General features: G+C 35.7%; 1 protein-coding gene across 9 annotated transcripts in view; it reads right to left on the reverse strand.

The window, feature by feature from the left end:
- WNK1 (WNK lysine deficient protein kinase 1) overlaps positions 1 to 16,600 on the reverse strand; it is a 139,953-nt gene that overhangs the window by 30,742 nt on the left and 92,611 nt on the right. For 3 of the 9 annotated variants that reach the window (XM_090273813.1, XM_090273819.1, XM_090273817.1), the window contains exons 8-9: positions 15,985 to 16,172; positions 968 to 1,117 (exon numbers count right to left, since the gene is read on the reverse strand). In XM_090273813.1, coding sequence (XP_090129939.1) covers positions 968 to 1,117; positions 15,985 to 16,172 — 338 coding nt within the window. Of the gene's footprint in view, positions 1 to 967; positions 1,118 to 7,894; positions 7,979 to 10,050; positions 11,290 to 15,984; positions 16,173 to 16,600 lie in introns of all 9 variants that reach the window. The other 6 variants (XM_090273811.1, XM_090273812.1, XM_090273816.1 and 3 more) reach the window with 3 other exon arrangements.

Below are 16,600 nucleotides of genomic sequence, written 5' to 3' on the forward strand. Positions count from 1 at the left end.
TCACTGTTCAACAACAAAAAATGAGCCCATCCACAGGCAAGGTTTTAATAGCTTTTGTTGAAATATATTTCCCAGAATATAATTCACTGGCATGTTTGCTGTCACTAAATCTATGACTACTATTACAATAGTTACCAAAATTCAAATAAATTTTTCTTTCTTCCCAGTGGAATTATATTTCATCCATATTGCCTATAACACAAACTTATAAAAGTAGGTATAATTACCATATTTCACTGATTCTAGGATGCAATCATCTCTCTCCACCACCTTGTCATTTTAACATTTGTGGAACTGAGATATATCTTATAATTAATGGTGTGTCAGTACTCAGCGACACATAATATAATGGCACATTTTACAATTGGTAGTATCTCAAGAGCAACAAAAGTATGACAGAAACAACCCACTGTGCCAGAATACAAGTACAACAAGCCCCAGAGTTGAAGCTGAAAAAAGGGCATTCAGATGAGCATACCTTTATCTATAGGGCACTTTTGAAGTGATTGGAAGGATGTCTTAGAATAAACACATTCTCTATATGGGGTTTTTATGACTTACTGTCAGCAGGCAATGAGGGACAAAACAATGCATAAATCTACATGAAAATATAGCATAGCTGCAGACCTGAAATATTAGATATAGCTGACACAATTCTTGAAAATGTCACAGGTTCAGCTACCAAAGCATATCTATTAATGCATTAGTCCTAATTCTTGTCAAACTGGTTTTAGACTGATAAACCCAAAAGTTAAACATTTTTAGATTGCCGCTGTTCTCAGTATGGATCCATTTTACATTAAGCAATGCATATGCAACAAATGGAGCAATTTTTCACTTCATTTTTGCAGAAAAAATAACCAACTTTGATATTTCACCATTAGAGAAGGTAGAAAAGCCTACCCATATGAAAGGACAGGTTGTGTGGAGGTCCTTTTAATCATACCTCTAGAAATTAAGTATTTACCTGTTTCCCAGCTGATACTTGAGGCAAGACCTGTGGAGCTTGAGGTTGACTCACTGGCTGTACAGTAGTGGCCTCACTGGAGGCTGATGTCTGTGGAAGTGAATACTGCACTGTCTGTTGAGGAGGGGCTGTCTGCTGTATTCCCTGCTGCTGAGAATAAAATATAATTGTTAAGTTTTATTTCAAGTCATTAATAGCATGTTTTTAATGAAGTATGTTTGCCTAAGTCCTTCAGTGTCTCTAAATAATAATAATTTTAGGAATCAAGACATACTTAAACTCAAATTCATCAATTCCCCTTTAAACCTCTCTCTTCCTCTGGTGTTCTTTACTTGTGATGGTACTACCACCAACAATTAACCAACGTTTCACAACTCAAGTCACCACTGGTTCTTCACCCAATATCCCCTCTTGCTCCAAGAGCAGGTTATTTATAAAAATCTTTAGATATCATATCCAAATAGGTCCTCCCTCCTCCAACCCATTTTTCCCATTTATTGGTAACAGCTCTCACTCTGGCTCTCTATTAAAACTAATCCAATCTCCTCCTTCAATCCTTTTCCATTAATCTATTTAATAAACTGTATAATTAATTTGCTTGAAAAATAGCTCTAATTATAGCTACAAAATAGTGATAAAAGCATTGTATTTGGAATTTTTGCTTTATCATTTATTAGCTATAATTCCTTAGAGATTGTTCATTTTAATGACAAAATGACATGCCCTTCTTTGAAAATAAGGACACTGTCATTCAAGTCAAAGTAGGACAAAGAGAATGACAACTGGGAATCAACCATGTGCTGGGCACTCTGGTACAACACACCTAAACTTAATGCATGACACATAATTGTACCCAAATCCTAAAATTTGTAACAAATTAATGGCCCCCTTTTACGTAACAAAAAATTGATCTTCATAGCTAACACTCAAGACTTACTAATACCTACACCTAACTTAAAAATTTAATACAAAAATACCTGTTTGTAATAAAAACTTTAACCACTACACCACATGACAAAGTTAAGAGAAATTACCCCAACCTCATTTTCCAGTGGCAACCATTATTAGTGGTTTGGTATAACACCTTTATAAAATTTTTTTGTATGCATAAATAGTCATTTACACACAGGTATATTTTTCTTTGTTAAAACAAAAACGTGACCATTATATAAATACTGTTCTCTTAACATGTTCTCATTTCCTTTATCAATGGCATCAATGTCCTAATGATGAATATTTTAGTTGACTTTTTAGTAAAATAAAATTACCACTGGTCATGTTTATTTTGTTCTTAATTATTTCTGATAATGTATTCTTATTTTAACTTAAAAAAATAAGGAACAAATGGCTGTTGAATTTTATAAAATTTATTCTCAGCAACTAAGATATAGCATATGTGTGCAACTATAATGCAACTCTGAATATAAAAAATTTTCCCAGTTTCCCACTGAAAAGAACAATGAAAAACTGAAAAACCTTTTTGGTTAAATGGACTATACTTAAACTTTAAGGAATTTACATGAAAATACCAAAAATTATCTAAGGCATTAATTTACATCCATAAATAAGATTGCATATTATATAAATATAGTAATTTAGAAATACCCTCCCTCATTATTAAAACTCTTCACATGTAATATATCAGTGTCTATCTTCACTGGAGCTACCTACTGCAGTGTTCTGGAGCATAATACATATAACACTTTCCCTGTATGCCTTGAGGTAAAACTTGCAGTCACAGTTTATTTTTTTGCACTTGTCTTACAGTTTTATATGCATGTTATCTTTGTATTAGCTCCTTAAAGTAAATAAGTTGTTTCCAATAACATACAAACCTGGAATAGTGAAAGTTTGACCTGGAATAGTCATTCTCTTAAGAATAACCAAACCTATGATTAATTTCTTGACTTATTTTAAAACCGATTCTGTCAGATGTTTCTGTAAACATTTCCAACCACATACACTCTTTTTAAGGTCCTTACATTTGTTATCACCGATTTTATTCCACTGTTCAAAATAAAGGACATTGAGAACCCTGTGATAAAGGCTTGAATGTATGGTGGTTCCCTTCTTTACTAAGGGAAGAGGATAATTTGAGGAAAAATCCCCAGCTTATAACCAGGGACGTGAGTCTCTCTCTCTCTCTCCGAACCCCACGCTCACATCAAGATTTGGACACAATTGGCTCTTTCCAATCAGCTTTTTCTTTTCCTTTGGCTGAGAACAGTCTTTATTTTTATATCTGAGACAAACTCATAATCACAGCCTAGTTTAAATGGTATCTCTTTTCATAAAGGCTTCCTGATATCCCACTCCCTGCTAGGAAGTAAGATAAAGTCTTTCCTTTCATGACATAATTGGGTAGCAGTTAAATGGTGAGTTGTGGAGTTAGACAACTTAGATTAAATCCTGTGTCTACCTCTTGTGAGCTGTATAAACGTGGGTCAATCACTAAGCTTCTTCAGATCTCATCTCAGCTTTCCCATTTGTACAATAGCCTATTCTGAATGTGTGCTATCTGTTGGACACAGATACTGGATTAAAAAAATATTCATGAACCTCAGTTGAACAGAAAGTAAGAAATACCTCAAGATTCCACATGTGACCTATAAGAAGAAATGATTAAGCAAGTAGTGTAGCTCATGAGCTTTCTGTGGAAACAAAGTTTTCCAGTCGGAAAAAGCAGCTACTTTTGGTACCTCACTGAGATACAGCATACTACTAGAAGGGACTCAATAAAAAACATGAAAAAAGCAATCCCTTATTCATTATATTTTAAAAACTCATGAAATAAAGTAACTTTCAGCCAAAGTACACTTCTTGACTCACTCTAATAAAACTACAGACACTGTTTCCTAAGGGGGGTTGATACCTAACCATGTAAAACAAAAATCACATCTAAAAAAGATGCTACCCATATAGTACAGGTTTACAATCTTTCTTTTTTATTTATGGAAACCCAGTAGCCAGAATACATAAATGCTGCTTCTTGGTTATCTTTGCAGAATCATAAGCCCCTATAGAACTTTAACAGAAAAGAAAGAACACTATTCTAGAAATATTGACTTCTGGCTTGTAATTTTTAGTTCTATCCACATACAGGCTATATGACCCTGGAAAAATTAAATATTTTAGACCACATATACTTGGCTCAATTTTATGATTCTATTTATATACCATGCTATATTTAAAATAAGTCACAAAATAAGTTACCTAAAAATATCATGAACATAAATTAATTTTGTTTGTACTCTTAAGACAGCCATTTAACCATACTTTTCCCAGAAGAGTCAACTACCTAATTCTTTTAATCTGATATTTATGGAATATCCTCCATTATCACCTGCATACTTTTCTCATCATTGAACTCAATGATGTTGTTTCATTGTCTTCTTGATTTCATACTGAATATGTATGTATATGTGCCAAAATATAATAAGATATATAACAAATTACCTTGGAAAAGAAAACACAGAGAACAGACTTAAATTTGTTTAGTTTATTGGTGTTTGTTCTGTGTCCAAAGACACACAAATTAGGAGGATGGTATCCATGACAGTGCTCTGTCCTCAACCAGCTTTATATACCGGTTAACTTTTAATTTGTATTTATTTTTATTTTTTTATTTATTGATTTTAGAGAAGGAGGTGTGGATGAGAGAGAGAGAGAGAGAGAGAGAGAGAGAGAGAGAGAGAGAGAGAGAGAATGAGAGAGAGAAGAGGAGAAAGAGGGGGAGCAAGAGAGAGAAACTCAATTTGGTGTTCCACTTATATGTGCATTTATTGGTTGATTCTTTTGTGTGCCCTGACTGGGGATCGAATCCTCAACCTTGGCTTACTGGGACGATGCTCTAACTAACTGAGCTACCCAGCCAGGGCTTATTTCGTATTCTTATTGGGAGCTGTTAATAAAATTAAACTAGAATTTAAGGTTAGTAAAAATGTGACTACTCGCCCTGGCCTGGTGGCTCAGTTGGTTGGAACCACTGTCCCGTTTTGTACACCAAAAGGTTGCGGGTTCCATCCCGGGTCAGGGCACCTACCTAGGTTGTAGGTTTGATCCCCAGTTGGGACGTGTGCTAGAGGCAATCAATCAATGTCTGTCTGTCTCTCCCACTGCCACCTTCCTCTCTCTTTAAAAAAATTAATAAAAACATATCCTCAGGTGAGGATTAAAAAAATAAAAGTGACAACTCAACTTAACTATAAATATACATTCAAATACATGTCTGGAAGAAAGGGCAGGAGCAAGATAAAGCATTTAATTCCCAGCCCTTAAATTCTATAAGACAGAGGTGTCGATCACAGCATTAAATGTACGTATAATCAAACTAATCTTGCTAAAGGAACATCTGATCTTAAACTAGTATCATATGACTACATGATCACATGCTGGAGCAAAAGCAGACAATTTGTAATAAAAATTAAAGGAGTTGTTTCAAAAATTAATACAAACAAGCCAATTTATAATATGGCAATTCAAAAGCTTTGTAGGGAACTACCAATGAAATAGTTCATCATGAAGTTTTTTTTTTTTTCAGATTTAATGTGTTTTATTGATTAAAATATTACATTTGTGCCAATTTCCCTTCCCTCTGCTCCCCTCCACCCGGTGGCCCCCCTCCCTCCAGTTGTCCCCCCCTTTTAGATTATGTCCATTAGTTGTGCATACAGTTCCTCCCAACCTCTCTCCGTCTATTCCATTCCCTCCTACCTTGATCCCCAATTCCTATATCATCTCCCTCCCTTTCCCCATTCCCCCTCCCTGTTGACCTCCCCCCAATATGCTTCCCGTACCCACAGTTCCTTTTCCACTCTCATTGCCTATTTAGTTTGCCTTTGTTTCATCTCCCTAGCTTCTGTTTTTTTAAACCAGTCCCTTTAACATCTCATATAACAGTGGTTTGGATCTAATGAACTCTTTCAGTTTTATTTTGTCCTGGAAACACTTTCTCTATCCTTCTATTCTGAATGACAATTTCGCTGGATAGAGTATTCGTGGTTGTAGGTTTTGGATTTTCATTACTTTGAATATTTCTTGCCAGTCTCTTCTTGCCTGTAGGGTTTCCCTTGAGAAGTCAGCTGATAGTCTAATTGGGACCCCTTTGTACATAATTCTTTTCTTCTCTCTTGCTGCTTTTAAGATTCTCTCTTTATCTTTAATTTTTGACATTTTGATTATAATGTGTCTTGGAGTGGTTCTCCCTGGGTCCAGTCTCTTGGGAACTCTCCTTGCTTCCTGGACCTGCAAGTCTATTCCCTTCCCCAAGTCTGGGAAGTTCTCCTTTATTATATTTTCACTCAATTTTTCAAGTTCTAGTTCATCTTCCTCATTCTCTGGCAAACCAATGATTCTTATGTTGGGCCTTTTATAGCTGTCCCAGAGGTTTCTGATCCTCTCATTGTTGCTTCCCATTTCCTCTCGCTGCATTGGTTGACTGCTTATTCCTTCTCCATATTCCAGTTTGTTGAAATGAACTCTGGATTTTTTTTTCTCACCATCTATCTCGTATGCGGTTTTGTTCCTTTCGTTATGAAAGTTTTTCGCTTCTTTCTTATCTTTTTCCTGCTCTTTTGTGAATTCTGTAAGCCACCTGATAACAATGGCCCAGAACTGAGCCTCTGACAGGTTTCTTATCTGTTCATCTGTCAGGTTCTCTATCTGCTGCCTGGTGAGCTGTGCTACCGGGATTTCTATAGTTGTCTGCCTCATTTTGACAGATGCGTTTTGTTTTCTTGGGCCGGCTGTCGGGGGCAGTGCCTGTGTACGCGTCACAAATCAGCGACCGGCGCCTGCCTGTCCGCGACCTATTTCGCAGCCCTGTGGTGCTTTCTTTGGGGGCGGGGGTCCAAGATGGATTCACACAGTTATTCAGCTAGGAGACCGGGATCCGTCCTCCCGCCCCCCTGGGCCTCACTGTTCAAGGCGATGCGGCGGCCGCTCTCCCCAGCGCCGGGGTCGCGCACCGCCAGGGGCTTGACCGCAGCCGGGATTCCTCGCCACCCCGCCGCTGTCTCAGGTGCGACCGCAAACAGCGCTGCCCTCTTTAACTCTTACCTGCCCAAATGGCACCGCTGGTTTATAACTTCATATGTTGGACTTCCGTGTAGTTTTATTTTCTGGAATTTCTAGTTATCCTTTGTTTTGAAGTAGTTGTATTCCTCTCTAGTTGTTAGAGGGAGACCTAGCGTGTCCGTCTAAGCCTCCATCTTTCCATCATGAAGTTTTTATGACACATGTAGTAACTATGAATTTTATTTAAAAGTTAATAAATATTCAATAGTGCCAGAAAACATTATTTCCATGCAAATAACTAACTAATATCAGCAATGAACTATAAACAGTTAATTTTAGAATTACCAGTTCTACTGTTAAGCAAATCAGCATTGTACTAAAGTCTTCATTCAGTTCCTTGAACCTTTGGGAGAAAACTCCCCAAATCAGAAGTTTAAAAACAATTTTTTAAGATTCTGAAGTAGTTGTTCTTAGGCTTTCATCCAGTGCTTCTTAGCATAAAATCTGATATCCTATCCCACAAATTAGAAATAATTTGAAAGGAATGTAGTGTCAGTAGTCAAGCACAATAAAAGCAATGACAAAATGCTCATAAAAGAATAAGTCATAAATATAAGTAGAAACAAAACTGATATTCTTTGTATTGTTGAATTATGTATGGAATTACCTGTTTAAGAAGGCAGGTAAATTATATCAGTAACAATGATTCTTTTAAATTTTAATCTATGCCTAATCTAGATTGTTCAAAATACATTAAAGGGAAGATCTTCTAAAATGTTATGTAATACATGTTATGCCTCTTGATTTTCCTTTTTAGCAAGCCATTTACATCAGAAATCTAATTCCAGAACGGTGTTAACCAGTGTATTGGCTATTGCTAATCTATAAAATGTATCAATGAGTTGCTCTCACCTGCTGAGAATGTTGTATGGGTTGGGAAGATGAAACCCCTGTTACGCTACTTGAGGATGGCTGGCCCTGGCTCTGGCCCTGGCTCTGCCCCTGCGCCTGAAGAAAAGAAGTGAATATAACAAATTAGAGAAGCCCTAAAGTAAATGTACAGAGAGGTCAAGCTTTTGCTATAAATATTAAGCTCCTGAGAGTTTGCTCAAGTGAGATGAAACATTAGCTTGATAAAGTATATATGGAAGAGACCGTTGGGGCATCATTTGTAAGAAAAGGTTAGAGAAGAACATATTCTGATCCCATGCAAAAAATGCTGATACTTCAAACCTAACCTACCACTTCTGCTCAGGCTGTAATATTAGCAAAAACATAAGATTCATAATGAAATTGTTATGACAATAATCAGGATAAAAAGTAGTAAGACTATCAATGTAGGAAAAAAACCTCTGTATGTGACACAAAGAAAAAAGGATATTTGCTTATGCTAATTTGATTTCTTATCCTATTTCTCATTTCTTGTAATACCATGATAACTTTTATCAAAAAATGTAAAAAAACTGCTATCATCATTAACCGCCTAGAGTAACAGTTCTCAACCAGGGGCAAATTTGCCCTCACCTCAGGGGTCATTTGGCAATATCTGGAGACATTTTAGTTTGTTGCAACTGGGGGATATAGCTGCTACTGGCACCTAGTAGGAAGAGGCCAGGATGCTATTAAACATCCTAAATAATTATCCAAACTAAAAATCAATAGTGTTGCATTTGAGAAAACCTGACCTACAAAAGTCTAGGTTAAAATAAGAGAATGTGGGAAATGAATGCAGGACTTGACATAGGTAAGTTAAGAAAATGAAAAGGCCAACCTTTGCTGTTCGATCTCAGTTTAGAGAGGTTTCTTTAAAGATTACATGGGTATGACATGACATTTCACTGCATCTTAACCACTATCAGCATTCATTCTGTCTGCAGTATGTCTATAAATTAACTACCTGATATTTGAAATTTTATTTTGGAAAGTTTAAAGAATGGCTGGCAGTAACAGTATGGGCTGACAACCACTGTAATGATGTGAGTATACTGCATGCCCATGCAGTATCATTTTCAAGTTCCTGGATCTTTTTGATCCTTGGTACTATTCTAAGTAACTGATACTTTATGTACACTTTCGGGGTTGTTTATACCCACATAGGAAGAAAGTACGAAGAACATTCATTAAAGTGGAATATAAAAGATCCAAACAATGTCTAAAATATATTAACTGCACATTCTCCTACATAGATTTTGTAGGACTTATACATTTGATAAAATCTATCAAAAACATATGAAATAGTTAATACTGACTCTACTTCTTGAATTCTATTTACATCCATTACTTGGCCTTTATTTGCAAGAGTGCATAACCTCTAAACATAAATAACAAAATTTAAATTTGTTGATGAAAACACCAGGATCTGAAATATCTAATGTTCCTTATCTTGCATCATATATGACAAATTCTTAAAACAAATTAAAAATCCCCCACCACCCACACTAGATTCTAACTTAGTTGTTAAAAATTAGAATTAGTCAATTTTATAGATTAACATTTTATTTGGACATATGATGAATAGTTCGACTGAAGTCTTTTTAAAAAGGCATCTTCATTTTGTTAAAACAAATTCCTTAGATGTTTCCTTTCTTTTAAAATCCTTCCACACTAATGAAAATCCTGTGCATTGTCAATACTATTATACATTAAAAAAACAAATGTATTCTTTTTTTTTTTAACTAGCCATGTTTATTTCTGGGGAGAAAGAAATATTTCACATTAGTATTTCTAAATAATTAATGCTAAGTCAACCTTACATTATAGACATTTGCATTTTCACTACTAGTTTTAAATATTCTATATATGAATAGAAGTAATTGATTTTGACAACTGACTAAAATTCTAGTTTTTGTGTTCACTTTTCCAAGAGTTTATATTTAATAGGTAAATTAGGCAGTTTATCTCTCATATTTTGGCCTTAAATACAAGTAGTTTATAATACCCCTAAATGGAGAAATTCTATTAATAAAATTAAATAATAGTCCTCATAAATGGAAAGGAGGGACAGAAAACTTAAATGTAATGGTGCATAGTAGGGTAGTTTAAAAGAATAGTGGAAGTTTTCCTATAACCTGTGGATGGAGTGTAGATCCTCCTGAAGAAAATGAGGCAGATAAAACCTGCTGAGATGTGGTTCCTTGGGGGAAACAGAAGAAAAGTGGGGATTCTTGTAACAATGTCTGAGGCAGATGGATAAAGGGTAATGAGACGTCAGAGCCAAAAGATGCAGCTGCTCCCCCTGTAGGGGGAGGTGATTGAAAATCACTGGGGTCTGAAGAAGTAATTTGTGAGGAATCACTGGAATACTCTGGGCTTCCTATTGGCCAGTTCTGTCCGATAGGCTCTACCACAGACACGGTCAATTCTGGGGCATGATAATTATGTTGTTCTTCAGTCACAGGCTGCAGGCGGCCATGTAATCCAACTGATGGAGGAGATGGTTCTTCTTGATTCAAGTCCATTGCAACCTGTCGATTTCGGTAAACACGCTGAGGCAAAACTCCCCCTCCTTCTCCTGATGAGGAGCTTGGAGTGTGAACATGAAATTCAAATACACAATTGCTTCTGCTCTCATTGTTATGAGTTAACACAGCAGGCGCAGAATGAGGAACAAAGACAGGGTGAAATTTCAAACGTGTAGCATCTGTACTGATAGGTGCAGAAATACTAGAGAGGGGAGATCCTGGACTCAATCCAGAATCTAATCTTAAATTCTGAAGGTGTCCTACCAAGAAAGCCTGTCCAGATGGAAATTCAAAGACAGAACTTGAGGTAGGGCCCCCTTGTACTGGCTTCTGTTCAGGTATCTGTTTCAAAGGACTTGACAGTACTGGTGAGTTGTATGGAATACCCTCATACTGTTCTGCCACCTGGGCCTGGTACTGTACCCCAGCTACATACAGTGCTTCCTGAGGAATAAAATAGTGAGCTTCTTCTGGAGGTACTAGTCCAGGTCTATAGTCACTGTAAACTTGAGGTGTTTCAAACATAGACTTGACCTGTATCTCACATGGCTCTCCAGTTATTCTACTGGGTGTAGTACCCAGCATAACTATGGCCTCTGGTGTCCAGTTAGTTGGGCTGCCACCAGGTGGAAGAAGATTTTGGCCAGCAGTCCTCAGAAGGGGTTGGAAGTGGTGAGTTTGGGCTTCCAGGAAGGAGGTGCTCTTACGCCGCTGAGAAATGGCCACCTTTGGTGGACAGGTGGGAGGTGGTGAAAAGGAAACTGGACGTTCATGAATAGTTGGGAAAAATATCTGTGATTCTGGGTATGTTGGGGTCCCCCCACACGGATGCACCATGGACTGAGGCTGTATCAACATGAATAAGACAAGTAATTCAAACATTCATATGTGAAATTACATTTGACATGCACAACTGGGTAGCTCTGTGTAACCCTATGAAATGGTTACACCAAATTTATAATTAATAAAGAAATAACAATACTTGTAGAAATTATGTGCATAGTAAAAATCCATTAAATACATCCAGGGTCCATCAAATTATATTCTGTGGGACTCTTTGCCTCAGATAAAAACTGCTTTTCCTACAACTTTCCTTTCTCAAAGTCAATGGAAGAATTTAACTTTCTAAGTAATTATTCTATTTTTACCCACACTTAATATGCTTACTCTTTAATACTTAATATAATTACATCCGTGGAAAAAGAGTTAAAGAATAAGAGTTAAGGGAATATAATAAACCCAACAATTTGTATAAGAAATGTGCTTCAATTCAAGGTACTGTATAAAGTCTATCTATATTCTATATTCTTATTATCCTCTCCTGTTAGAGGCTTCAGTGTTATTTTCTTATCAAATAACTGTATGCCTTCTAAGTAGAAATCAGAAGAGATATTTGGTGGACAGTAAAAAATACACAACTTGACTAGCGACAGGAATATCTTTCTCTGGTCTATCCTAAATTCGATGTAGTTAATTTTACTACATGAAACCTGACAGATGCCATATTACTGAATGTCCATTTTTCTGGTACTATTTAAGGGTTGAATAATCTGGTGTTCAAATCAGACAAAAAAGATAATATAAATAACAGCTGACTTGATTTAACAGTGTTTTTTTGGGTCACAGAAGCAGTTCAAGATTTAAGACTCTAAATTCAGAATCCTACCTTGCCAAATGCAAAGTGAACACTGTAAATTCACTTTCATGGACTCTCTTTTAAGAGATCAGTTTCATTTTATTTTTTAATAAGGAAGACCCCTATTAAGTTAACAAAATAGCTCAATTGTTACTTCTTCATAACAGCTAAAAAAGGGTTTCCATTAGGATCCTAAAGCCATAAAACATTATATTGTTAACCATTCTCTTAGGTAAATATCTGAAGATTTGGGGGTTGCTAGATCTGAATGTTAACTATATTCTCTATCTGAAAAAGCAACAGCAAGGTCCCACAGTGTTTAAAACTTTAAAAGGTAGATCTTTTATAGACATGAATGGGGCCAAAGAAAATCATACATGTATTATATATGTGTTTAATATATTCATTAGTTAAGATCCCACCTTAATCAATCTAAGAGGAAAAAACAACTTCCATTAGGAAACATTATGTGGCCTTTTAGTTTGCTCACACATCTTTTCTAACAGCTAACAAATTAAAACATACTTTCACACCTTAATTATTCCTCACTAACTATGGGAAAAAACAGATTCATGCAATTTCATTAGCATCTCTTCAGAATAAAGTGAGGAGAAAACATTTTTGGGTAATGTTTGATAAAGAGAAAATGTGCCTTTGATTAAGCCAACATTGAGTTTAAAATTAAATAATGCATCTATTCTTTACTAGGATATGAGAAGGCAAGACTTTATGTATGTCAGTGGGGGATAGGAGAATATTAAAAAAGCTAACTTTTATTGCACACACACCAATATGTGCCGAGGGCGTTACAAGCATTCTCTCTCATTATCTCCTTGTTTTTCCCACTTAAAGCCTTATAACAAAAAAATCCCTACAGCAAGAACTGGTGTCCAAAAGCATAAGATATTACTAAAATTAGTCCTGTTCTTTATTTAATTTTTATAAATCATGAAAATTTTTATGAAAATTCTTTATGCCTGGATGTATTCATTGGTAAAAAGTTTTCATTTGTCAGGAAGTTTATGGTTACATACAGTACTGACAAAGAGGGAAGGCAGGCTGGAGCGTCGTTGCTTGCGCTGAGAGGCAGAGTGCATAGGCAGGACACTCTCCAATGCTTTACAAAGCTTTTCGGCAAAAGTTTCCTCAGGGGCAGTCCGAAGGAGGGAAGGAGAAAGAGGTGCAGACAGCACTGGTGGTGGGGTGGAAGGAGCACTGGGAGAGATGCGGGACAGAGAGGGAACAGCAGAAAAATGGGGAACACAAACCGACATGCTACGGCCACGACGAGGCTAAACAGAAAACAAACACACACATGAAGAACACAGTACTTTGAAAACAAAATAACCAAATGTACAATGATAACAGGGCTTAGCTGACGTAAAGAAATGTTCTCCCCCACTCCCTAATTCCACAAATCCAATTTTTGGGGGAGAGATATAATTCCACAAAGCATACCTGGAAGATCACATTTATTCTCTCTACACTGTTGGTCAAGTACAGGACTTTAAAAATAAATAAATAAACAACCATGATAATGATCAATTATCTTCCTAAATATTCTGAAATAACATGAATTGTTATGAGTGTATGAGTGACTGAGGTAGGAGAACATACAGGGTAAATAATGGATATTGGTTTGCAGTTTCTGCAAACTTCTAGAGCTTAAATAAGAATGAATTCTATTAGTTTAATGTACATTAGAAGATGTAGAATATTTTAAAACTGGACTACCCTGCAGGAGCTCTGGAAGCCTCAGAAAAGGTTTCTCAATTCTATTTTAGAAGACATCAGATTAAAAAAGTTATTGTCTCACAGTATTTTATTTATTACACTTGCCTATCTTTATCTATAAAGGTAAGTCATTTTCTACCAGGAAAAGCATTAGCTTTCTAGCAGTAATTCCTAATAAGTACAGGAAACATTCTGCATTTATACTAAAGTAGTCAGTGAGAAAATATCTCAACGTGAATCTCTTAAAAAATAACTTCAAAATTTTTTCAGGCATATCAAGAGATTCAATTTAGGTTTACAAATTTTAAGATACTTTAACATAAAGGTTATAATATAGCTACCAAGCAGTACAATTGCTACTATAAAGTTGTACTGAGGAAAATTTTTATTTCCTTTAAGATACTGTAAACTGCAACTAATTATATTTTATTTTCCAAAAATTGGCTGCACAGAATGCTTTGAGCCAAATTTGTGGCCTGCCAACAGCAAGTATGTAACCAGCATCCTATGATTACTTAGTTTCATCACCAGTTCTATTTTACTCCACCCTTGTTTCTCTTTTATTCCAACTTTTAAATTCCACTTCTTTCTGGAATAAGACAGAATTATAAATTTTTAAAAAGTCTTCAATATTTAGTAACTCTTCATGATACCTATACAGAGTAATGTCATTAAAAGGCAAGTCTGTCACTAACAGACTGCTTTAGAGCACCAATCAAATATAGGTATGTTTGTGGCTCAAATACTTAAAATCTTCATAAATGACCATTTCATTTCCTTCTCTAGAGACCCAATGTTTATAACCCTGTAATGGTTGAAGTCAAAAGATTAAGAACAGTTTTCATAATGTTTAGTGTGATGATCCAGAAAAAAAGTAAATTATAACAAGAGTAGAAACTGTCAAGAAATTCTGACATGTAACATTTGTCAGATCACAGAAATATATCTATACAGTTTTTATAAAGTTCTTCTAGCCTACTTAATTATTTTAAATGTCAGAAGTAAATTGTTAAAAACATTAGTACATTAGTAGTTTTCTTTGTGTTACTGTAATCCTTCATCTTGAGACCTAGCCAATGTAGGACTGATGAATGGACTCTGAAACAAATAGTTTTTATCCCAAGATTTAGGATAAAAGACCAGAGCAAGCAAATGCATTTTCTTAACAGAGAAATATTTTCATTTAATGAAGAGCAAGAATTCCACAAAATTCAGATTAGAAGTTTTCTGAGAGAGAAAATCTACCTCCTGAAAATCTACCTCCCTAGAGATCTCACTAAACAAGTGCTTATTCTCACTTGTTTATTCTCCAGCTCTTTCCTGAGCCAGATGGTATATTTTATTTACCTCTGAAGACTTCAAAAAGGGTCACCAAAAAAATGGGATTATTATCTGATGATCTACTTTAATATTCTATTAGAAGAGCGGCTAATGTAAACATGGGGTGATAATGTGTGTGTGTATATGTGTGTGTGTGTGTGAGTGTGCGCTTGTGCACACGCACATGTGTGTAAATAATATATCATAAAATATTTTAGGAAATAATCTCCACAAGTTGACTCTGAAAATAAATCAGTAAGAAAACAGATACCAAATAAAGGGGAAAAGCAAATGAACATATAACAGGGAAGGAACTTGTGTCCAACACAGACTTTAAGGAGGAACACACATAGCAATCAATGACTAAACACAAGCGCTAAATTAAATGGTCATACAAATAAAGGATTTCTTCACTCTTAAGTACTTACATGCAGCATTCTATAATGGTCTGAAGGTCTTACCTGTGCTTTATACAGTAAGAAATCTTACAGAAAATACTTAGTAATTCTTTTAAGAAGCTTTTGAAATACTCTCCTCAGCCCCAACCCCAAAACATTAGTATATCCAACTTACATTGCTCTGAACAATTATCTTTAACCCTGTCTAAATCTTGTACCTAGCTGAACTTCCTATGTGAAGAAACTAATTCCCACACATTATATATATATCCCCTACCCTGCTGAAACTACTATAATTATACTCTCTAGTAAACCTATTTCCTTCAGAAATACGCCATTTCTATTTTCTACTTCAGATTCATGCTCATATCTGAATACTAGAAAGAATTTGAATTTAACATATTATCTATTGGCTCTCATTATAGGCTTACACTCTCTTATGCTGTTACTTACCATACTTGAGGGTGGATATACCCCATGGGGCTGAGACTGTGCTTGGACAACAGAAGCTGTATGCCCTGGGAGTGTGCCAGCAGAGTGTGCCTGTTCATGTTGGGAACCATATGAAACTGTCTGTTGGCTGCTCACTCGAGATTCTGTGAAGACAGAAGATCCCTGACCACTGTCAACAGTCCCGTCAGCTGAAGAAGACATGAATTGCCAAAAAACAGAGAGAGAGAAATCACAAAAAGGAGGTTCACATTTTCCCCATCACAAATCGATGACTTTAGGATCAAATAGTTTTTTTCTTTGAACAGACATGAACTAAAGGAAAACTGAATACTAGTCATTTCACTAAGTATTATTTCTGTTTAAATGAGGGATCCATATGGAAAAATGTTTTAATTTATTTTTTTAAAATTCCCTGGTTATCACAGACTCTTATTATCTGACAGATAAGGGAAATAAAATGGAATGTTGTTAGTCAGCCTTAATTTTGATAACTTTCAAAGTCTTGACTTTGGAGATCAATGGGTTCTTAGTATTAGGCAGGTAGTTCTATTAATTTCTAGCAGTCTCATTAGTTTCTAGTTTATACTTATATTCTTCAGCTCTATTAAAAGAGCTG

Source organism: Furipterus horrens, unplaced genomic scaffold, assembly GCF_987537825.1.
Source record: "Furipterus horrens unplaced genomic scaffold, mFurHor1.1.pri manual_scaffold_4, whole genome shotgun sequence".
Classification (NCBI taxonomy): domain Eukaryota; kingdom Metazoa; phylum Chordata; class Mammalia; order Chiroptera; family Furipteridae; genus Furipterus; species Furipterus horrens.